The sequence below is a fragment of the Myotis nattereri genome (genome assembly GCF_964212035.1).
Source record: "Myotis nattereri genome assembly, chromosome: 11".
In the NCBI taxonomy this organism is placed as follows: domain Eukaryota; kingdom Metazoa; phylum Chordata; class Mammalia; order Chiroptera; family Vespertilionidae; genus Myotis; species Myotis nattereri.
Window position 1 is genome coordinate 7,193,424 of NC_138086.1, and position 24,640 is coordinate 7,218,063.

At 41.5% G+C, this 24,640-nt stretch overlaps 1 protein-coding gene across 1 annotated transcript; it reads left to right on the plus strand.

Moving 5' to 3' along the window:
- Positions 1-579: 579 nt before the first annotated feature.
- On the plus strand, positions 580-24,177 carry LOC308527374 (GTPase IMAP family member 8-like). The gene is made up of 4 exons (XM_081102680.1): positions 580-799; positions 9,642-10,302; positions 20,458-20,503; positions 22,346-24,177. Exons 1-4 carry the CDS (start codon positions 741-743, stop codon positions 22,969-22,971), a joined length of 1,392 nt encoding a protein of 463 aa, XP_080958806.1. The 5' UTR covers positions 580-740; the 3' UTR covers positions 22,972-24,177.
- The last annotated feature ends 463 nt before the right edge of the window (positions 24,178-24,640 follow it).

Sequence of the window (24,640 nt, forward strand, 5' to 3'; positions counted from 1 at the left end):
CTTGCTCCCTGTTCAATTCCTTTCTGTCATATGACCTATTACCTCTTGTCAAAGGGGTTTTGAGCCATTTGAAAACATAAATGTTCTAGCATTTGAAGTGCTCTACTAGCCCTGGGAAAGAATTATTTGCCTTTGGAGCAGCATTAGTCTGAAGGCCAGGGTTACTCAGGCTGGGGATTCTAGGGACATCTTTCTGGAAAAGGAGTCGAGAGTTTGTTACAGGACACTGAAAAGGCTGCTTCAGGGTGGATAGAAGTCGGGAGCTGGTGGTGGAACAATGTCTTCTTCAAAGCTTCTAAAGATGACATGATTTCTGCCCCAGGAGCAGGAAGCCACCCACACAGCCTGCTGGGCCCTAAGCACCATGACCCTTCTCTAGGGATCCTCTACAGCTCTGCCTGGGGCAGGAGCTCCAGACTCTCTCCTTTGCCCACTAGCCTTCCATTCTGCAGCTGCACCCTGGAAGGCGTGTGCCTGCCCCTCCCTGACCCCGCCTGCCTCTGACGTGCACCCTGTGACCGGGCACTAATTCTAAACTTCCCCTGTGTCTGCATTTGTGATTTCGAGGCTGTGAAACCCATATCTAGAAACATCTGCCTCCTGGGAAACACTGTCTGAAAGACTCAGATCCTGCAGAGCTGATCCCGCCCTGCTTTCCTTCCTCAGGTCCCTCCTCCCACATCCCCCTTTGGATTCTGTTTGCCTGAGAGGGACTAGCAGCTGCTTCCACCCACGGAGCAATGGAGCAGGCCCGAGGTGGAGGTTCTGGGACTGTGACAATCCAGGAGACAGGACCAAGGTACATGTGTGCACATATGTGCCTACACCGAACCAGGATGGCAACCCAGAGAGGGGACAGGAGCCACTTGGAGGGCGTGATCTCAGGGCCTCTGGGATGGTTCCTCCTTATTCGGCACTGATATGCCCAGCCCCAAGGTTGGGGGAAGGGGCAGAGGCTCCCAGGTTCCCAGAGGAGGCCTGTCTAGATGGCATGCTCCCCCCAAGGCTGGGATGAAGGCCTGGTGGGAGGGGGAGGAAAAAGAAAATGAATGGGGGTCCACTCTTGAGTATCTCCTGACTTTGGGATTGTGTCTCCAGCAGCCACCACTGTGAGGCTGGCGGTTTGGACCCTGATTTCCCACATTCACTTTTCTAATATTTTCAAACCTTTGCACCCTTCGGATTCCAGTGCCTGAACACTGAGGGTGGTCAATGTTTGCAGAAATAAAATTTCTGATGTCACCCACATTTAACCCACCTGGGTTCTCACCCATGAATGCTCTCACTTCTTCCCCATGACTGACCTGTGGGCTGGACTGAGTCCCCCCAGAGGAGCTATGGAAGCTTTCTGACCCCTTTTTAGTGGCTGTGAACCACCTGGTGTGGGAGGACTCCCTGGAAGTTTTGTGTGGATGCCTGAAGCCGGGTCCCCTTTGGGCTGTGTCGTGACACTGGAGTTCTGAAGGAAAGCTTTCTGTCTTTTTCTCTCCGTTGCTCTGGTGGGGTCTCCAGAGGGCCTGGGAGATGATCAGGGGGAACTGTAGGTTTTAAAGGAAAGAGTGAAGGAGGGAGTTTTGGTTTCCTTTTTCTTTAAAAGTATTTTCTGTATGCCTGGGTGGAAATGGTATAGGTTGGGCAATTGTATGTGTGGAGAAAGACTAAAGGGAGAAAGAAAGAGAACAATCCTGATTCAGTCTGGTGTCCTGGCCTGGAAAGAGTTCAGCAACATTATTTATGTCCACTATGCTGGGAACCACGTAAAACAGTGGTGCTCATGTGGACAAGAAATTCCTTTCTCTTCCAGACCTGCGTGAAGTCTCCGCTTATTTACCCATTAGAGTCGGTTTTATAATTAATGTAGGAAAATGGTACCATTTCACTGGCTTAGGATACAACATACAGTTACTTCTCTTTTACTAGTCAAGGTAACATCACTGCAGCCGCTCTCTACACTTGTAAAAACTCATTATCTTCCTTTCCTCACCCCGACTCATGCTCACTCATTTAACACCATTTATTGTGCATGTATAGGGTGGGGCAAAAGTAGGTTTACAGTTATGAGTATGAGAAACAGTTTATTTTTGTATGATTATTGATGAATTATTGTATTATTTTCCATATGGACAACTGTAAATCAATTTTTGACCACCCTGTACTATATGGCAGGCCCCATACCAGGCCCAGGGACACAGAATAAGACAGGCTAGGTCTCTGCTCTTATGGAGTTTCATACTAAGGACAATAGAGAGAAAATTAAAAAGCAGACAGTAAATAATATCAGATGGAAACAATGTTATAATGAAAATAATGGGGACTATTAGTAAGGAGTTAGGGTAAGAGTTTCTTTATATGGCTGTGTGTGAGGGCAAGAACATGCTCTTAGAAGAGTCCAATATCGACAGACTTAGGCTATAAAGACTCTCCTTCTCCCCAGAGTAACAGCTGTGGGGTGTGGTTTTCAGGCTGAGGAGTCTTTCCCTCTTGAGTCTTGTAAAAGGGGTCCAGAGGGTTCTGGAGAAGAGCCCAGGCATCTGTCCATGACCCTGATGGGTGGCTCCTCGCCTCTGCAGTCTTTGTCCTTCCTGGTGGGGCTTCTTGAAGGAGGGTTGATCAAGGCCTTTCCTATCACTTCTGATTCCTCCCTTCCACTGGGGTTCTCCCTTCAGTAGACCACTTACTCTTCTCTCTCTCTTGCTCTCGCTCTCAGGTTTGTGTTGATTTCATTAGGAGAGAATTCACCCAAACAGATACTTTGGTGTCCTTTTATTTGAGGTCACGAAGCTTTTATATTCCAATTTTTATATCTTACTAAAATTTTGGAGGAATGATAGGCTAAGTATACTAATGGTTTCTGACAATGGAATGGAATTTTTAAATTGATTTGAGAGAGAGAGAGAGACAGAATGGGGAGAGAGAGAGAGAGAGAGAGAGAGAGAGAGAGAGAGAGATCCATTTTTTTAAATTTCCACTTATTGTTGCATTCATTGGTTGTTTTTCTATGTCCCCTTACTGGGGATCAAATCCACATCAGGGCAATGCTCTAACCAACTGAGCTATTGGGCCAGGGCTGGCATAGATTATTTTTTTTACACATCCCTGTTCTATTAGACAAAAGTATTTTCATCAATAATGATGAAATTAAATGATTACATTTCATTTACCCATACCAAACAAAAATAGTCAACTGGTTATTTGATCTTTTTATTTTTTGAAATTTTTATTTAGTCTTTCTTAATATACTATTCTTTTATTTCAATTACAGTTTATGTTTAATATTATTTTGTATTGGTTTTAGGGGTACAGTGTAATGGTTAGACTATAGCATTCTTTACAAGACACTGTGCTCTTAATTGGTATGAACTATTAAATAACAACACAAAAAAGTGCCTTTCTCATTATTCACTTTCTTCAGCTGCATTTCTTTGTTCTGTAAGCCAAAAAGAATCTACTGGATCATAAGCAAGGATATATCAAATGCCTTCTTTATATTGTAGATACGGGAGTGAACAAAACAGGACAAGTCTCCATTCTGGTGGAATTTACTCTTTAGTGGTGGGGAGATAAAAAGAAAGTCTTAAGCAAATAAAGACACAATGTGAAAGGTGGTAGCAGTGGGTGCTGGGTTGAAAAACAGAGCTGGGTGTTGGGGAATGCTGGGGAGGTGCAGGGAGCAGGGTGCTCTCAAATATAAGGTGACAGATGAAAGCCTCCTGTGCCACAGAGATGATATGGGAGAGACCTATTGGAAGTGAACCTGCCTTACATAAGTCAGGGAAAGACTGTCGTAGCTCAGATGAACAACCAGCACAAAATCCCAAGGTCACATGTTGGGGAACAGCAAGGAGACTGATGTGACAAAGCCAGGTGGGTGGGTGATAAGGTCGGGGGGCAGCCAAAGCCCCAGTTAGGTGGGGTCTTGGACCACTATAAAGCCTTGGCCTATTACTAGTTCCTTGGATAGGTGGGAAGCTCTTTAGTGACTTTGGACCGATGAGTGATATTATCTGTTTTTTGTTGTGAGGAGGTTGGAGGCAGGGAGACCAGTAATAATGTTATTTCCAGTGCCCAGAAAAGAGCCAATGATCAGTTCAATATGGACAATACAGGAAAGCCTTCCTGTGGAGGTGAATTTGAAGTGGAGTGGTGACAAACAGGAAGGAATCTTGCCAGTGGACAGGAGGAGAGGGGTGCAGGCAAGACCATACTGGACATCCTGGGCATCTGGAGCCAAGGTGCAAGACACAAGGTGGGGTCTCTGAATGTGAAAAACACCCACAGTTAGAGGTTATGCGCTCTTTACAAGCCCACATGAAACATTTACAAAAATTATTCAGTCAAAAAGTAAACCTCAACTAATGACAAATATTTTATAGAGATGTCTTCTGACCAGAAACTAAAAGTGCTAGAAATAAGTAAAAAGATAACCGGGCTCCCAATACAGTTTTAAATTTAATAAACATCTCTCTTCATTTATGGACCAAAAAGAAACCACATATTTTAAACTTATTAAGAAGAAAAATGAAGAGGATTACAACACTATGAAGATGTTAGTTCTTTTTGAACTAAGCTACAAATTCAATCACTGGCATTTAAAATTTCAACAGGATATTCTAAAGAAAATAACAACTGATTTTAAAAGCCCTCTAGAAGATTGAAAGGCCAAGAATAGAGAGACACATTTGAACAATAGCAAGGTGTTGAGACCTGCCCAATCAGTTAACTAAGATCTATATTAAAGTTATGCTGATTAAGTCATAATGGTTTTAGTAATGAAGACATTGTGGTTCATGAATAGACCGAGACCAATGGCTACAACAGGGAGCGTGGGGACAGACTCGGAGATACAGGCACCTGATATCTGATGGGCTGACTATTCTGTAGACTGTGCTGGGAAACTTGGCTCTTTATGTAGATTCTGACTCAGGCATGCTAATTTTTAACTAAAGGTGCTTCTGAAACTTGCATGTTCATGGGAACCACCTGGAAGTTGTTAAATTACAGATTCTGATTCAGCAAGTCTGGGGAAGGGCCTGAAATACTGCATTTCTTTAAGAATCCAGTTGGTGGCAATACTACAAATCACACTTGGTGTAGCAACAGTTTAAATTGTAAGAATATTATGTGTTCATTTAACAAAGAGGTGATTGCAGAGAGATCTGGCTCAGTGATGTCATTAGGAATCCTTTTATCTTTCTATTCTGCCTTCCTTTGGCTTGAATGGTGCATGTTGACTTGTCTTCTTATTTGTTACTTTATTATTCCATGAGACAGCTCCAATTCCAGACATCACATTTAAATTTTATGCAAAAAGAAGGGTGAAAGGGTGACAACAGGAGATCTCTGCTTTACTCTGCCCCTGTGATCAAGAAAATAGTAGTATTTTCAGCCCTGGCCAGGTAGCTCAGTTGGTTAGAGTATCATTCCCATACTCCAAGGTTGTGTGTTTGATCTCCCCTCAGGACACATACAGAAGCAACCAATCCTATAGAATAAAAGTGTAATATGCAAATAGACCGAATGGCAGAACAACCGAACAACCAATCAAAGTGTAATATGCTAATAATATGCTAAGACTGCTCAACTGCTTGCTATGACGTGCACTGACTATCAGGGGTAGACAGTTGACCACTCACTATGACATACACTGACTACCAGGGGGCAGACAGTTGACCAGTCGACAAGTCACTATGATGTGCACTGACCACCAGAGGGGAGATGCTCTGACTGGTAGGTTAGCTTGCTGCTGGTGTCTGGCCAATCAAAACTGAGTGTGATGGGCTGGACATGCCCTGAAGCCCTTCTGTGGTCCCTCCTCAGGCCAGATTGTACACCAGTGGGGTCCCTCAGCCTGGCCTGCTCCCTCTCTCAATCCAGGACCCCTTAGGGGATGTTGGAGAGCCAGTTTCAGCTCCATCCCAGAGGCCACTCACCTTGTGAGGGCACCAATGCAGGGCTTATGACTGGTGAGCACTGCTGAGCCAGCACGAGCCTCTCTGGATGAGGACTGATAGGGTGTGAGCCCGTGGCAGGCACAGTGGGATTGGGATGAGCAGGAGAGGCAGGTAGGAGATGCAGGCAGCATTTGCCTGCGAGTTTCGGCCGGATCCCTGCAGGTCACCCAGAGGGACCCCACCCATGCACAAATTTATGCACCGGGATTCTAGTATATACATAAGTGGAACAAAAAATTGATCTCTCGGGAGAAACTAAGATGGCGGCATAGATAAACACCGGGAAATAGTCGCCTCACACAACAATTGAAAAATACCCCAAAGGACGGAGCAAACATCGTCCAAAACAACAGGAAGGCTGGCTGAGTGTAATTTCTACAACTAGAAGAAAAGAAAAGCACGCTGAGAGCCAGAGGAGCTGCGGAGGTGAAGTGCAGAGGTACGGCGGTGGCTCGCGTGCGCGGAAAGGTGGTGGCACCTGAGGACGCGGCTGTCTTTTTGAATCACAAGCTCCCGACTGCTCTGAACGCCGGTTCCGGGAAGTCTCTGGGGACCCAGGACTCATACGGGGTGAAGCTGGTCTGTCAGGCGGCAGCGGGCGAACTTGAGGGCCGCTTTCCCTCAGAGGTGCTTGCAGCCGTTACCGGGACACTGAGACGCGCGACTCCGGGAGCGGAGAATCACCATAGCTGCTTTCTCCTCCCTTTGACTCTCTGAGACCCTGCCCCACCCAGGCTGCAGCAGAGACTTTTGCATGTGAATGTACCTAACGACAGCCCAGCCAGGCAGACCCGGAACTTCCAAGAGAAGGCTCAAGGCCCCGCAGCGGCTTGCATTGCTTCACAGCTGAGCCTCCTCGTGGCTCCTGCTGTGTGGCCTCAGGCAGGGGCTGAATTAGCAACTCCTTAGATCCAGGAGCCACTGTACCCAGTGGTCAGAGGGGGACCATTCTCCCACTTCAGACACAGCTGATTCCCACAGCCAATCGGCCTGGAGGTCAATTCCTCCCAGTGATCCTACAATAACCAAGGCACCAAGAGTGCACCAAGAGTGTCCACCCCAGGTAACTGGGGAGGCTGAGCTACTGGGCCCTACAGGACACCTGGCGCGCAGGGCCATTCTATCAACACAGGGAAGCAGCCAAAATGTGGAGATAAAGAAACAGGTCACAAATGGCAGAAATGGAGGAAAGCAAACGACTGGATATAGAGTTCAAGGCCATGTTTATAAGGTTTTTCAAGAATTTTATGGAAACCGCCGATAAATTTAATGAATCCCTCAAGGAGTATAGTGAGACCATGGAGGACATGAAAAAGGACCAACTAGAAATTAAGCATACACTGACTGAAATAAAGAATAATTTACAGAGATCCAACAGCAGACAAGAGGATCCCAAGAATCAAGTCAAAGATTTGAAATACAAAGAAACAAAAAATACCCAACCGAAAAAGAAAAAAGAAAAGAGATTCAAAAAATATGAAGATAGTGTAAGGAACCTCTGGGACAACTTCAAGCGTACCAACATCAGAATTATAGGGGTACCAGAAGGAGAGAGAGGGCAAGATATTGAAAACCTTTTTGAAGAAATAATGACAGAAAACTTCCCCCACCTGGTGAAAGAAATGGACCTACAAGTCCAGGAAGCGCAGAGAACCCCAAACAAAAGGAATCCAAAGAGGACCACACCAAGACACATCATAATTAAAATGCCAAGAGCAAAAGATAAAGAGAGCATCTTAAAAGCAGCAAGAGAAAGACAGTCAGTTACCTACAAGGGAGTACCCATTCGACTGTCAGCTGATTTCTCAACAGAAACCATGCAGGCCAGAAGAGAGGGGCAAGAAATATTCAAAGAGATGAATAGCAAGAACCTGCAACCAAGATTACTTTATCCAGCAAAGCTATCATTCAGAATGGAAGGTCAGATAAAGAGCTTCACGGATAAAAAAAAGCTAAAGGAGTTCATCACCACCAAACCAGCATTATATGAAATGCTGAAAGGTATTCTTTAAGAAGAGGAAGAAGAAAAAGGAACTCTTACCATTTGCCACAGCATGGATGGAACTGGAGAGCGGATAAATACCACAGGATCTCACTCATTTGTGGAATATAATGAATAACATAAACTGATGAACAAGGACTGATCCAGAGATGGAGAGGCATTGATTGGACTGTCGGGCCTTGGAGGGAAGGTAGGGGAGGGTGGGGGCAAGGGGGAAAGATCAACCAAAGGACTTATATGCAAGCATATAGGCCTAACCAATGGACACGGACAACGGGGGGGTGAGGGGATGAGCGGGAGGGGGGGGGGGTAGAGGGTACACATATGTAATATCTTAATTAATAAAAAATATATTAAAAAAAAGGAACTTTAAAAAAAAATGATCTCTCTCTCTCTCTCTCTCCTTTTTTAAAATATATTTTTATTGATTTCAGAGAGGAAAGGAGAAGGAGAGAGAGAAACATCAATGATGAGAAGTAATCATTGATTGGCTGCCTTCTGCATGCCCCCTACTGGGGATGGAGCCAATATCATGGGTAATTGCCCTGATCTGGAATCCAACCATAACCTCCTGGTGCAAAGGTTGATGCTCAAGCAATGAGCCACACCAGCCAGGTTCCTCTCTCTTTCTAGATTCAATCAATCTATACTAATAAAAAAAGAACACATAGTATTTTAAGAATTCCCAAATGTTCCCCCAACTGTCATAAACTACATCTGGGTCACATGGACACCCCTATTTGGAAGGTTTACTGTGAGGCTGTGTATACCTTTTCTGTTGCTGCTGTAACACATTGCCACAAACTCAATCATTAAAATCCCCACACATTTATTATTTTACAGTTCTAGTTCGAGGGCTCAGAAGTCCTAAAATCAATGCATTGTGAAGGACTGTGATTCTTCTGGAGGCTCTATGGGAGATTCCATTTCCTGGCCTTTTCCAGCTTGTAGAGTCTGCCTTCATCATCAAAACCAGCAGGGTAGCATTTTCAAATCTCTCTCACACTCTGGCCCTCATAGTTCTATCCTCACATCTTCTTTTTCTCTCTCTGACTCTCCTGCCTCCCCTTTTTTAAAATTTACTTTGTTGTAGAGAGTATAACAGATGTCTCCCATTTTCCCTCCTTTCCCCCACTCAATTTATTTCCCTCCCCATTTCAGGCTTTCACCTATCTATTGTCTCTGTCCATGGGCTATGACTAATTTTTACTTCTAAATCCTTTCACCTATTTCACCCATCTGCCTCTGTCTTATAAAGACCTCTTAAAATATCTTGAATTATCCCATATTCTTTCTGCATCTGAAGATCCCAATAACATTGGCAAAGCCCCTGGTACCACTAAAGGCAACACACTCACAGATTCTGGGACTCCTACATGGACACCTGGTGGGTGAACATTATTCTGTCTATCATAGAGAGTATCTAGGTGTCTCCCAGCATGAAAGTGGGCAATGTGTATAAAGAAAGGGCTTGTTAGTTTAGCCAGTCCACAGTGTTGACAATTTGTCAGCATGGGCTTATTTCACAAACAACCATGCAGAGAATATCCTGGTAAATATTATTCCTTGTTCCAGTCTAGTCCAAGTCCAGTAGCCTAAATTCTTGGGGGAAGGGGAACTTGAGTCAAAAAGGAATACACTTTCTTGCTGTTTTTTTGTTCACTCTGTGTTTCTCTTTGTCCCAACAGGACCAGCAGATGTCTGAGTCAGGAGGATGCTGTGGAGCAGGGCTGCTCCCCAGATCAACTGAAGCTTCTCCTCTTAGGAAAGCATGGTGCAGGAAAAAGTGCCATAGGAAGCAATATTCTGGGCAAAGATGTGTTCTTGTCCGGATTCAGTGAGAAGATGGAATATAAAATGCGTCAGAGAGAGAGTGAGGCCATAGTAGGGGAGAAGGTCATGGTCATCCACACCCCAGACCTTTTCTCCTCAAAAGCTTGTGCCAAAGACAAGCAAGACAACATTAAACACTGCTTGGAGCTTTCTGCCCCCAACCTGCATGTCCTGCTTCTGGTGATCCCCATTGACCACTATGATGAGGAGGACAGACAGACAATAAAGGGCATAGAGGAGGTGTTTGGAGAGGAAGCCAAAAGGTACACCATTATCATCTTCACTCAGGAGGGTGATTTGGGGGATGACGCCATACAAGATAAACTTCAACATGACACGTTGCTTGGAGAGTTGGTTAAAAACTGTGGAAACCGATATTGCACTTTCAACAATAAGGCAGGTGCAGCTGAGAAGGACAGCCATGTGAGGAAGCTCCTCAGCATGGTCAAACATTTGGTGCATGAGAACAGAAACCCCTACCATGTGAACTTCAGAAATGAAGGCAATGGATCCCAGGTGAGAATTCACATTAAGGTTTCCAAGGATTTCTGTGTTGTGTAGATCGAGTGGATGAAGATGGGCACAGTCAAGTGAAAAGGTTCTTAGGCTTTGTTTAAGGGGATATTTATCCATAATCTGAAAAGATAAGGCACCAGATAGTAGGTTACTTTGAATATTATCCTTTGGACTTCATTGGTAAGTTAATGGATAAATTTACATCCTTGTCTGATTTTACCTGTGAAAGTTGTGATAGCCATGTTCTGCATGGCTTAGGTTCAGGACCTGGAGAAGGGTCACGCATAAATGATGAGACTAGACAAGAAATATGAATTTGGAAATTGGGGGCCAGGAGGAGAGTACTTCTCAAGAGGAAAGGCTTCATTGATGCCCAGGCCGTGCCAGCCTTTTATTCAATTTTAGATACACATATTGCCCTTAGTCAAGCAGGCAATTACAGTAGCAGACAGACTATTTTAAAGGTCAGTAAATATTAGTAAAGATTTACTTTGAGACTTTTAGGCCAGGAAATTGCTTGAGCCACCATTGTCTCGGCTAAACAATAGGTGCAAAGCTTTGTCCCTTGCCAGATCTCAAGGTCCATCAGCATTCTGGGTTCCTTGTTTACACTTTCCTGATAGCATAGACAATGGGTAGCTTTCAGCATCTCCCCCTTTTTGTTTCCTTAATAAATCTTGAAAAGTGAATGCTGCCCGAAGGGTTCGAGTCTTTGTAAGACTCTTCATTCTGCATCTGCAGGCTAGAAATAAACATATAAGAACAAGAATGAGATAGGCAATAGTGGTTATGCTGAGAAGCAAATGTAAGGAGATCCAGTGGAAGGGATTAAATTCTTTCATGTCCTTTTTAAATTGTTGCCAAACATCTAAGGAATTAGTTTGTAACTTTGCCTGGGATAATTGTACAATATGCTGTTGTAATTCTAAAATATCAAGGGTTGTGTTACCTTTACCTGAAGCACCAAGAAGGTGATTTTTTTATTGATTCCCAAGGGTGTAAGGTACTATTATAGGGAATGGGGGTAACACAAATCTGAGAAAAATTATAATGACACTGCAAAGATAATCTTTGCTCTAAGTTGTGGATTTTATCACCCATCCACAAGACTGTAGACTTTAGTACTGATAATTCTATCTCAAACTGGCTGTCAATTCTTTTTGTATAGACAAGGTCTTAGTTATGTTTTCCTTAACTTGTACAAACTGAGAAGTTTGAACAGTTTGTACCATGGATGAAGCAGCAATGCCCACAGAAGTAACATTATGAGGGCAAAGATTCCTGCAATTAACATTCCAAGAAATCTTTTTTGTCTTTTTAAGATTTTTATCAGATCATGCAACAGTTGGTAGGTTTGATGAGATTCCCAATGCTCGGTTAGGTTAGTAGGAACCCAAGCAAAAGCAGGTTGCTTTAAAATCATGAGGGAATCCTTTTGGAATGTACAGTAGAATTAATACAATGGGATAGTATGCAGCCTGTGCATGACACCTCATACAGATGGCTTATAGCATTAAGACACATCTGAATGGGGTCTGAGAGGAGTACAAACAGATCAAATAAACAGGTAGTGGCAAATACTGTCTTATTGGGAATTCCCCATAAGGTATGAATGGAATTATCTAAGCTATAGTTAAAACTATACCATTTAATAGGTGCAAGTGCAGCAGCTAATTTCCATTGCGTTTTTTGTAGGGGCCAATTGTCATGTTGTAATTGAGATCTAACAAATCCTCCTCCATGCCATGAGATGGAGTGAGTGGCTTCAGCATAAAGATAGGATGCGGTCCCCTTCCATTCTCGGGTGTTATTGTTACTGTACGCAGACCCATAGGGGCTCCAATCCGCAAAGGAAAAACTGTTATTAAGTTTGCTGCTGGAGGGGTAGTCACTATAACAGTCTTGCCAATTAATTTCTTCCTCAGTGGGGTGCCATTCATAAAAATTTTTACATAATGGCTTAGTGGGGGCGGGGTGTCTTAGTAAAGTTACATTTTCTGTACCTCTCCCCAGAGTAAGTAGTGATAGTAGTTGTATGGGGGCTTTTGCTTCCCCCTCTTTGGTGTCCATGCTAGCCAGAAGCCTCTCTTTAGTTCTACTCAGGAGCAGTGGTTTGATTCTGTGTCATACAAAAGGGAAGCTGGGTGGTGACACCCGTGTAATTACACTTTGCCCATATACTTCCTTGTCCCACCCGTGGTCCTCCTGGATGACCAAGGTGTTTGGTATTATTGGTGACTACATTCGGCGGGGATCAGCCCACTTAAGGGGTCTTACCCATGGAGGGTCAGAAACATAAGTCCAATATTCTTTCCCATTTGTCCCCACTAGTATTACCGCACAGCTGATGACTGCTAGTATGACAAGAAAGACATTCTCATGCATCCTTGGGGTTTTAGTTTCCTCAAAAATTCACTCAGCTTTCTGGACAGTTTTTTTCACCAATCCCCAGGTGACCTCCAGGCTGTTTGTGGTCTGCCTGTTCTCTTCCCAGTCCTTATCTTCAGTGGGTTGCTTGGGGCTGCTGCTATCTGTGGTTGGGGTAGTCGACTGTCTACAGTTGCAAGGTGCAGCTCCAGGTGCAAGGTCCTCATTAACCTGGCTAGTTCCTACCTCAGATCCATGTTGAAGTTTAATATTTCTTGCAGGAATCCACATGGGCTTGGAGAAGTTTTCTGGAAATATACAAGCGTACCCTCAACCAAATGTTAACGGGGTCAGGGCCCTTCCATAAACCAGAATCGAGATCTTTCCATTTAACCAGACCATTTCCTTTGGCTTATTCTGACACCAGTATATTTCCATTGGTGTCCTGCCATCGGCATTACAAGTGAAAAAATTTAAAGTAATTAAGTCTTGGTGTAGTCTACTTACAGACGATTTCTCCATAACCTCCCCCCCTCCCCCCACCACCTTTTTTGTTTTAAATAGGTGCAAGTGCAGAAGCTAAGAGGCTTTTGGAAATCCTGCAGTGTGCTGAAGTTTTCACTTTTTACAAAATCCTGGAAATGACAGCTTGGTTCACTGAATCATTTTAATTGAGTAACAAATTTGTCATTTCTTCCATAGAGATTTTTAGCTAAGGTCTTAACCAATTAATCTCCTTTAACAACTTCTAAAAAGTCATTCAAGGTTTTAAGGCAATTATTTTTGTATTTCTACTTTTTAAGGCCTAATATATTGACTTTTAATGACAGTTTCTAAATACTTGAAGGGAATTTCCCTTTATTTCCTCCCAGAATGACCTTTAAGCTACATTTAGGGACTTTCTTTTAAAAACTTTTTTCTTTTAAACAGAGCAACAACTTGGTTGCTTTTCGAATGCTGACCAGTGCTGCCATGCATACATTCCAATAAAAGTGGCTCTATTTTTACTTATGGTGTCTTATTAATGGTGAGATTTAATGCTTGAACAATAACTTTTAGTTTACTTTGTAAGTAGTAGCAGAAAAAATTTTAAATTTCTCCTTTTTATTAAGCTTAAAATTTACTTTTAAACAGCATTCTTTTTGGATAGTGCTTATTTGCATACACAGAGGGGTATGGGAGGTCTCAGGAACTATTTCAGAGGACTTTACTAGAAACAATTGCTTAACATTTTGGCTTCTCATATAACTGAATTTATATGAGACCTTGATTATATTATAAAAATCTAATTTATTAAGTAATTAAAGTAGACATCTTTATTGAAAAAGCAAAGTAAGCAAATTTATATATTTGATTTATGAGGTACAGATGCTGCCCTATCCCCCAGCCTATTTGAAAAGCAGGCTGCCTGAGGCTTTTTTTTTTTAATTCCTCTGCTGAATAATCTGGTTCTGCTTAAGAAATATTCAGCAATCTTGCCTTGCCCTCCTTAGAGATTAAAAACAGGAGGGAGGGGGGTAAGAGATCAACCGAAGGACTTGTGTGCATGCATATAAGCATAACCAATGGACATAAGACACTGGGGGGTAGGGGAGGCCAGGGGATTGTCAAGGCCGGGGGGAAAAAAAGGACACATATGTAATACCCTTTGTAATACTTTAAGCAATAAAACAATAAAAAATTAAAAATTAAAAAAAACCTTTGTAACATTTAAAATATATGTATATAAGTAAAATATAGTTATTCATTTTTATTTGATAAAGCTTTCCACGTAATTTCAAGTATATTGGATTGGCCTAACTCAAAAATATTTCTTTTAAGAAGGGAGAATAAATCCTTGAATCATTCCAGGGCCCTTGGAATGTCCCAAAGTCATCTCTTGATTAAAATCTTGAAATTTAACTTGGAAAAACCATCATATATATATATATATATATATATATATATATATATATATATATACACATACATATATATTAGAAGACTGTTGCATGAAAATTCGTGCAGGCCTTCCTTCCCCTGGCTGCTGGCACTGGTTTTCTTCTGGCACCCAGGACCCAGGCCCTTGGTCCAGCCACAGCGAGGCTTGGCTTCTCTGCTGCAGCTGCAGTGGAGAAGCCACGCCTTTACAGTCTTCAGTCTTCAGTCTTCAGTCTTCAGGCCAGCCGGAGCCTTCAGTCTTTGCTCTGTGCCTGCATATGCAAATTAACTGCCATCTTTGTTGCGTTAATTTGCATACTCATCCGATTGGCTGGTGGGCATAGCAAAGTGACATCAATTTGCATGTTTCTCTTTTATTAGTGTATATACCCCAAAGATTATATCATATACTTTTATAATTATTCTAAAAAATATCAATTAAATTTAAACTGGTTTTTATATTAAAAATTTGGTTCAGACCATAGAATTAATCCTCCTATTTTAATTAGATCATATAAAATATTATATCCTAGGTTGAAATTTTACTACACATAGTACACATGAGGACTACATTATATTTTGAACTATTAATTCCTCCAGAGAAAATATAAGAATTATTTTCCCAAGAATGAATGTCTAAACTTTATGCATTTTATTATTACAACCATAGAATTTCTTCTAACTTAATTTGAACTTTAAACTTTAGAAGCCTCAAATTTTAGGTGGCAAGTTAAATACTTAGCATTTATTAGATTAATAATATCTTTACATTTTCAAAAATACAAGACATATTTAATTAATAGGTTCAATTCTGTCCCCTAGATTTTTCATACAAGGCAAAGTTAGATTAATACTTCAGTATTTTGTTATTTTAAAATACCTAGATATTTAATAAGTTTTACTATTTATTTTAGCAACGTTCTAAAGTTTAGCAATGTTCAAAAACTTTATTGGAAAACTATGTTTCTTTTCTATTAAATTAAATTAAATTAAATTAAATTAAATTAAATTAAATTCAATGTGTGCTTAATAAACTAACAATAAACAACAAAGACAGATATACAATAATTAATAGACAAGTGCCCAATGATTTCCTATTTAATATCTAGGATATAAAGAATTTGAATCTGTGTTGATTGAATCAGGAGGCGGAATGTTCACACCTTTCCCTTGAATGCCACCTTGTGTTCATGGTTGCCTACATTCTTTTTTGAAATGTCCTGTATTTTCCACAATTAGAGCATTTTTTGTGGGACCATTTTGTACTATGCTCTCACACAAGGCCTTTATCATTTTAAAGTAAATTTTTCATGCTGTCTTATTATATGATTTGGGAGATGTGGGTCAGCTACCTGTATAATAGGAAAAGCAAGTCTCTCCTCTGTCGTGTCCTTTAATCCTTCTCGATAGCTCTTTGCACAGGTGATTCTATTAATGGTGAATTAAATGTTTCAGGATCAGGACATGGAGGTGGAGTGGGGCAGAAAGGCCATTGTTCTAATTTTTCTTTTTCCTCCTCTTTAGGAGTGGAGGGTGCAAGGGGAGGAGGTTTATCTTCTTTTGCCTCTCTAAAAGGCTCTAGCAAATGCAATACCATGTTCTACAAGGAGAAACAATTTGGAGGCAAGCTTTTCCTCTGCTGCTGCGCTTTTTTCAAGTTCTTATCTACTCTTCCTCAACATTCAATATCTAATGTACCTTTTTCATAAACCAAGGATTATGTTCTATAATAACATGCCAAAACTGTAAGAGAATACCTTCTGACACTTTAATTCCTTTATCCTTGAGCATTCAAACTGAAAGTCTACACTAAAGTTTCTCCCTTTTTAACTGAATTCTGCCCCATTAGCCTGGTTAAAAAAGACCTTCCCACCCTACTTAGAGATCGTGACTTCTGCAGCTGGCATGGGCTTTGCATGCAGTGAATTTCCCCCACCTTTTTGGTGATTTTTTCCTCACCTATCCGGTGAATTTTCCTCACCTATCAGGTGAATCTTCTTCTCCAGCTGTTCCTCGTCGAAGCGCCAGATGTGAAAGTTGTGATAACCATGTCCTGTGTGGCTTGGGTTCAGGACCTGGAGAGGTGCTATGTGCAAATGATGAGACTGGACAAGAAATATGAATTTGGAAATTGGGGGCCAGGCGGAGAGACTTTCTGAAGAGGAAAGGCTTCATGGTGCCCAGGCCCTGCCAGCATTTTATTCAATTTTAGATACACATAGAGACCTTAGTCAGGCAGGCAATTACAGTAGAAGGCAGACTATTTTAAAGGTCAGTAAATATTAGTAAAGATTTACTTTGAGACTATTAGGTCAGGAAATTGCTTGAGCCACCATTGTCTTGACGAAACAATTGGTGCTTAGCTTTGGCCCTTGCCAGAGCTCAATGTTCATCAGCATTCTGGGTTCCTTGTTTACACTTTCCTGATAGCATAGACAGTGGGTAGCTTCCAGCATACACCTCATAGTTTTGGACATAAATGACTGATTAGATTTCCTTGGCTTCAATAAAACTATCCTCTTCTTGCATACACACCCACAACACCTTTCTGGCCACTCTGGTGGTTGCTGAACCTGTTGTGAAGAGCTCTAAAAGTTGGCATCTGCAGGGCATGGTTAGACTCTTCTCAATTCTTTACACTCTTCCTTAGGTGTTTCCACATTTTACAGCTTTGATCTCTGTCTATTGCTAACAGTTTCCAAATTAGTAGCTCTATTTCAGGTCTCTCCTCTGAGTTCCAATTGCTACTTGGTATCTTCACTGGGCTCTTTTATAGGATCCCAGACTTAACATGTCCAAACTTCTGGTTTTCCCTCTTAAAACAGTAAGATTTCTGTTTTCCTCTCAACTTAGTAAATGATTGTGCTTCTCACCATGCTTTTCAAACTCAAACCCAGAAGTCCACTTTGATACCACAGCTAGCATCTGCTGTCCAAGAAATCCTCAAGTCTGTGTGATCATGCACCTGGGACTACCTGCGTTTCCCCACCTCCACAACCACCATCTGGTCCAATCCAGCGTTCTCTCTTGCCTGAACTATTTTACAAATAATCTACTAACAACTGTCCCCTCAATCATTCTTGGGCCTTACACATCTATCCATTTCACACACAACAGCCAGAGTGACATTTTCTTTAATTTTTTAACTTGAATGAAGAATGTATTCAAAGCTAAGGAATGCAAGCTTTTGCCTCTGAGGAGCTTATACTTTAACTTATGCATAATAAGAAACAAAGCAGTTATTGAGTTAGTGTAACTAAATGAATGTTGGTATAGAGAATTCTGTAAATATAAGTGCCAGAGAATGTTAAGACAAGCAAAAATTCAGCACAGGGGCCTTTGTGTCAGTGAATCTTCTTAGATCTGATGTGTATTAAATTCAAATCTGATGGCCATGAGAGGGAAAACTTACTAAATTTAAGGCACATGCATGAACTGATTTAGCCTTCATAACAACTTTATGCACAGATGTTCTACAGATGAGGACACTGAGGCTCAAGAGTTTTGAATTCACGTACTCTCTTGTCTCTAGGCCTGAACTCTCTCTCTCTCTCTCTCTCTCTCTCTCTCTCTCTCTCTCTCTCTCTCTCTCTTCTTTGATGGCAACAAGGAACAGTGCTGTCAGCAGAGAAGAGAAAGGGTACAGAATGAGTTTATGCAATGTAACCTGGACATTGCACTCTCTTATTTATTTATTTATTTTAAATATATTTTATTGATTTTTTACAGAGAGGAAGGGAGAGAGATAGAGAGTTAGAAACATCGATGAGAGAGAAACATTGATCAGCTGCCTCCTGCACATCTCCTACTGGGGATGTGCCCGCAACCCAGGTACATGCCCTTGACCGGAATCGAACCCGGGACCTTTCAGTCCCCAGGCCGACGCTCTATCCACTGAGCCAAACCGGTTTTGGCTGCACTCTCTTATTTAAAATGCTCTAGTAACTTCCTGCTGATCTTCAGGTCAAGTTCAGAATTGATGACCTGATTGGTCCCTAACCCTCTACCTTGCTTTCTATGTACTAGTCTCACCAGCCTCCCCTTTAGTCCATGAATTATACTCACGTCCACGCTAGAGCTTCAAACTTTTAGAGTTATATCTTTTGACACTTCCCATCCCTTATACCAGGTCTGTTTTTATTTATCCATCACCTTAGCTTAAACTCACTTCCTCAAGGAATCCTCCTGATTGTCCCTTGGAATGAGCTTCCTCAGCCCCTCAGCCCTATTGGTGCTCCTCACATGGTCACCATAACATCAAGTGATTCCTCCAGATGTATTTGCAATGGTTGCCTACCCACAAACTCCATGAGGACAGAATTTAGTTTCATCTTCTGTAAGATGGAGATAATAATATGTATCTTAGAGATTGTTGTAAGGATTAAGTGACTTGCTTACAAAGTAATCTGCAAATACTTGAAACTGGGTTAATGTTCAATCATTATTAGCTGCTATTATTATGATTGTTATTATAATTATAGAAGTATATGAGTTTCAAATAAGTTAAGGAGACATTAAAGATTTAATATAACCCAAAGATGGAGTGAAAGTTCTTATTCTAATATACAGACAGAGAAATATAAGTACATATAAAGGTGCAAGGACAAGGACAGTCATCACTGCTTATTTTGAAATAGAAAAACCAGAAATAGCCAGTATCAATAAAGGAATGGTTGTATTAGCATAAATGGTTGCAAATGGAATAAATTAAATCTACTTGGTAGACTTACAGACATGTTATTAAGTTTATTGCAGAATAGAAAGCCTAATAAATCTTTCTATGTGTTTGTATATGCTCCTATGTGTTTGTATAAACATAGAAAAACATAGAAGAATATATGAGTTAACAACTTATTTTCTGGTGGATTGGAGATGTTAAAATTATTAAATTTTAGATCATATACATTTGCATGGTAACAATCCTTTGGATTTTAAAAAAACATGAAAGAATTTTGGTGGGATGTAGGAGGTGAAGAAAGTCTAACAACCAGAGTGAAATGAGAGAGCCCCAGGTAGAGAGATGATTGATAGTATCAATGGTTTTGTGTCAGTCCAGGTTAGAAAGCAGGGAACGTGGCTGGCATGGAGACTTAACAAAGACAAGGTTAAAATAAAGTATAGAAAGCTTCTAAGAATAGCAGATTAATCAAGATTGCATATCATGTTTTCACATTTTTATTCCCTTTTAAATTTAAATTTGGGGAATCAACATAAGGCTTACCAGGCAGGTGAAGGGAATGTCAGGTATGTGGCTATCCATCCTTTGTCATCATCTTCATTTGCCCACATGGATGAGGAAGGTCCCAAATGTTACTGGATTTCTGTTAGAAGAAGATTCATCTCTACATTGAGGGTGCCAGTGATGGAAGAGGGCATTGGAGAGATGTGGGGAGCCTGTTGTCCAATCTCCTCACTTCCCCTTGTCTTTCAACTGCACATCACAGGCATCACTGAGTGCATTTATTCTTCCAGGGAGTGCAGAAGGTTTCCTGAAGTCTCTGGATTTTCTTCAGGAATAGCAGAAACTCTGGAAGACTTTACAAGGAATTAATGTTAGGAACTATAGAGAAGTGAAATTACAGCTTCAGGAACAATGCCTTGTAGATGGCATCTGTGGGGCTCCTCTGAGTGAGAGCAAGATCCATCATGCACCTGGGAAACCCGTTAAAGTGGCAGAAGCAGTAGAGTCTCAGTATTGTCATTATGGACAAGTCTACAATGGCCAGCAAGGCCCATGACCATGGTCTTTATTTGACCACAGCTTATTCATCAAATTACTCCAAACTACATACTATGTTCGATTTCTTTACTTTGTGAAAAGATGACATTTCAGATCTGTATACATCATTTTCCATCTTTATTTTCCAGGACTGTGTGAAAGAAGCTACATCTCAGGAAAGGGGCAATCCAAATGGTAAGGAGATCCTTAAACTATGTTAAGCTCATATCTGAATTCCTTTGAATGTGTTGTGCATCAAAGTGAAGTGGGGAAAGTATCTAGATAAATCAGAGCAAAAATGTATCCTGAAGACCTTGCTCAGATCAATGACTACAACCTGTCTCTAGGGAACTCTTAACACTTCTGAGTAGATGTAGCACCAGCAAAGGTCTTGGACCCTTTGTGGGTGTACCTGTCCTCTAAAATGTTACAAAACTGGGTTCACTTGCTGTGCCTACTTGGCCTCTTCATCCTGGTCCTGGAAGCAAACACTTTCTTCACTGAGAGCACTACTATGCAGAATTCAGTGATGAAGCTCAGTATCCATATATTGATTGTCATTAGTGATGTATCCTAAACTCTGCACGTGTCTTTCCAAAGGCAACATAAAAGGGTGTGGAGTTCCTGCATTTCAGCTGCTTTCTTTACATGTCATGTTCACTCCACTCCCAAGCTTGCCAGGCAGACGCTTACTGACATTCCACAGGGATGGCACCCTGGATGACAGAGACTCAGTGAATATCCCTGGAATTGCTGACTCTGCCATTTGCTCAGCACATAGATCTGGTGTTAACCTTAGATCACAGGAGAAGTGGTAGGAACAGGGCATATATGCAGAGACAGTTTTGTGGTGCAGGTTTTTACAGAAATTTATTGCGATTTAATTTAAATAAAGTAAAATTCAGAAATCTTAAGTATACAACTCAATAACTTTTACACATATACACATATGTGACCATCATCTAGATAAAGATATGGCTCATTTCCATCCCCTTACAAGAGATCACCAAAGGAAACCACTCTCCAGACTTTTACTGGCACTGGTTAATCTTGTCTGTTTTTTATCTTCATATAATGCACTCATATTGCATGTGGTTTGGTATCTGGCTTATTTCGCTTAGCATGTTTTGGAGATACAGCCATGTTGCATATCAGTAGTTCAATCTTGTCTTTTATTAAATGCTGAGTTGTATACTATTTCATGAATATACCACTCAGTGTCATTTTGATCTCAGATTTTCCCTGGCCTTGCTTTATCCCACAGTCTTTAGCTGCAGTACTTACCTTCAGTAGCAAAATGAGAGGAACATTAAGGACCAAGCTCAGTGAAGCCAAGTTTAACATTTTAACCTCCCAGGAACATGAAATGTGATATACATCATATTATTCCTATAATTCCATCTGTAGGGAAATATATTCATCATCATTGATACCACAAAGAACAGTGTTAGTGGGTACTCATTATTAAAGCCATGAGGTGCCTTTTGACATCAATGAACGACACAGTTAAGTTGAATGTGGTTATAATGAGAAATGGCTTCTAGCGTGCTCCATCTAGTAACCCACAGATGGTATGTGTAGTTGCTTTTTCACAAAAAGTAATTTTATGGAATCATTTTTCAAATACATCCAGGAGACTTTGATACAGTTAGCATTAGTCTGAAGTGAGAATAAATAGTCACAGCAGGAACAGAAGATAGAGATAAGATGAGTAGACAGGATCCAGGTGAGGAGGTGAAGAGTAACAAAACACTCACAAGGTGCCATAATATCAAAGAAGGCACCAGAAAAAGGGGCAAATTCAGAGATGGGAATGACAGTATGTCAGTGGGTGAACACAGGGCAGGGACTGTGATCCAACTCCTGCTTCTGAGTTCACTGGTTGTCTGGAGGAAGCCATTCCCATGCTTGGGGCTGGCGCTGCTCTGGGAAGGCAGCCCTGATGCTCCCTGAGTGTCCTTGGCTGAAATATGTGCCTTTGAAAGGCACACTCAGATCAACCCAGGGTCTCAACTCTTTCCTGCTTTCCTCTGACAGAGACCCTGAACATTATCCTCGTGGGAAAGAGCGGGGTTGGGAAGAGTGCCACTGGGAATACCATCCTCGGGAAGTCATATTTCCTCTCTCGACTCGGAGCCCAGCCAGTCACCACCAAGTGCCAGAAAGAAGAGAAGACAGGGGCTGAGCAGGACATTGTGGTTGTGGACACCCCTGAGGTCCGTCTGCTGTCCAGTGACACATCTCTGGTCCAAAAGTATATGCCCTTAAGTAACGGCAACACGGTTCTTGTCCTGGTGCTCCAGCTGGGACGGGTCACTGACGAAGACAAAAAGGTGATGACGACACTAAAGACCATCTTCGGAAAAGATGTTAGGAAATACATGATTGTGGTTTTTACCCGGAAGGAAGACCTGGAGGGTGGAGATATTAAAGATTACTGCAAAAACACAGAAAACAAGTTTCTTAGGAAGACAATTAAAAAGTGTGGGGAGCGAGTTTGTGCTTTTAATAACAAAGAAACTGGCCAAGCCAGGGAAGACCAGGCAATAGATCTTTTGAAAATGGCCAAGGAGCTGATAGGTAACTATAAAGGGAACAAAATAACTAAAGATGTCCAGGAAAAGCAAAATCCCAAAAAAATTTCTAAAGAAAGTAAAAGATAGGTCTTCATAAGTGGCTGAAATGCCTGGGGTCTCTTTAAGTTAGAGACATGCTCAGGTTGGGGGCTATGGGAGGATTGATGGGTGGGAACTGGGTTCATAACTTTGGGGGCTTGAGAAGTCAATGTGTCTTACTGTGTGATGCTTTACCTCTTTGTATGTAAATAAATTGTCAGGTTCGGGCAAGTAGTAGGGGATTATACAGGAGCAAGAAGAAATAAGGTAGGGAAAAAGAGTCAGAATCAAGTCACAAGAACCACCTTACCTGTGTAGGTAGATTGCAGTCAGGACAGACACCAGGAACAAGGACTCAGCCATAATACATAGTTACAAAGAATCAAGGTACCCACATGTGTGCAAGTCCTGGGCATGGGACTTCTATGGGCTTCCTCCCTGCCTGCCTGGCCCACTGGCCCCTGAGCTATCCTTTCCTAACATGGTGGCTGTTCCTTTGTGTCCTCTCCATTTCAAGTCTAAATGCAAAGGACCTTGTCATCCCCTCTCTCATTACTCTGAGAAAATGAACATACCTCTGAGAGGATTCAAAGGACTGTATTGTTAAATCATCATAGTGCAATAGACTAGAACAACAATTGGAATCCCAGTAAAATTGTCAAAATTAGACAACCTTGCAAATTTTTAAATTATAGGAATAATATAGATTTCATCTGAAGAGTTTATTGAAAACTCCTTTGCACCTATATCTCTTTTTTTATCATGAGGGTTAGGAATGAGGATAAAACTCAGAGAACTCACATAATAGTGGTCAAACACATTAGGGGCTTATGGTGTCTCATGTTGGGGGGCAGGTCCTATGAGTTGGGTGCACTGCCCGTGGTACAGATTCATTCTCATGCAGCCTCTACACTTCAGGTTGCTTCTCAGTTCCTAGATGGTGATGATGTTCCACTCATGGTTGAACAGATACATTTGAGAGCTCCCTGATAGGGCACTGTATGAGATGAGAGCTATAGAATCTTCTTCCAATAGATGTAGGACCAGATGTTTTCAATATTAACACTTTATAGATGCTTTGGGACAGGATCATCTGCCTTTGTTTTTGAAAGTATCAGCTTACCTTCAATATTAGGCCATTTATAAGAGTATTAATACTTTTGTACCCTAACAACCCTTGCTATGACAAATTCTGAAAAATTCATGTGAAAATACACTCACTTGAGTCAAAGAATAAAGATTAATTGTATTATGAACTTTCAGCCTCCTGATTGCTTTTATTTTGTCTTGGGGAAGAGCATGGCTCCTCCCAGAGGCAGAAAATACCTGGACTCACCAAGGCTTTTGCACATTTGGTGCCTGGGACCTTTAGGTTATGGGTGATGGTCACTTTACTAGGTGTCAGCCAACTCAATAATGTACTACTCTGGAAATTTCACTATAACAAGGATAAATAAGTGTTACCTGAAACATGTCAGGGAGAAGGTCTAGAAGTCATTTGTACCTCTTTCCAGAACATTCCTCTGTTTGAAGGCAGAGACAAATCCCCAAGTGCCAGCCATGCTGAGCAGTTAACATGGGAGCTCATGAGGTCAGGAGCTTGTGGGTTTCTGTTTCATGTAGGGCCTGCCATATATCCCCACAATCCTTTAGGGCCATTCTTGAGGAGGAGACAATACTACATTAGTTCATTCTAGAAGCACTTGCTGAGAAAGAG

What these genes read in the sequence shown, in the direction of transcription:
- LOC308527374 (XM_081102680.1), top strand. Translation starts at nt 741, where the DNA reads ATGGAGCAGGCCCGAGGTGGAGGTTCTGGGACTGTGACAATCCAGGAG. An exon ending in ATCCAGGAGACAGGACCAAG is followed by an intron (nt 800 to 9,641) that starts GTACATGTGTGC and finishes TTGTCCCAACAG; the next exon opens with GACCAGCAGATGTCTGAGTC. An exon ending in GGAAAGGGGCAATCCAAATG is followed by an intron (nt 20,504 to 22,345) that starts GTAAGGAGATCC and finishes TTCCTCTGACAG; the next exon opens with AGACCCTGAACATTATCCTC.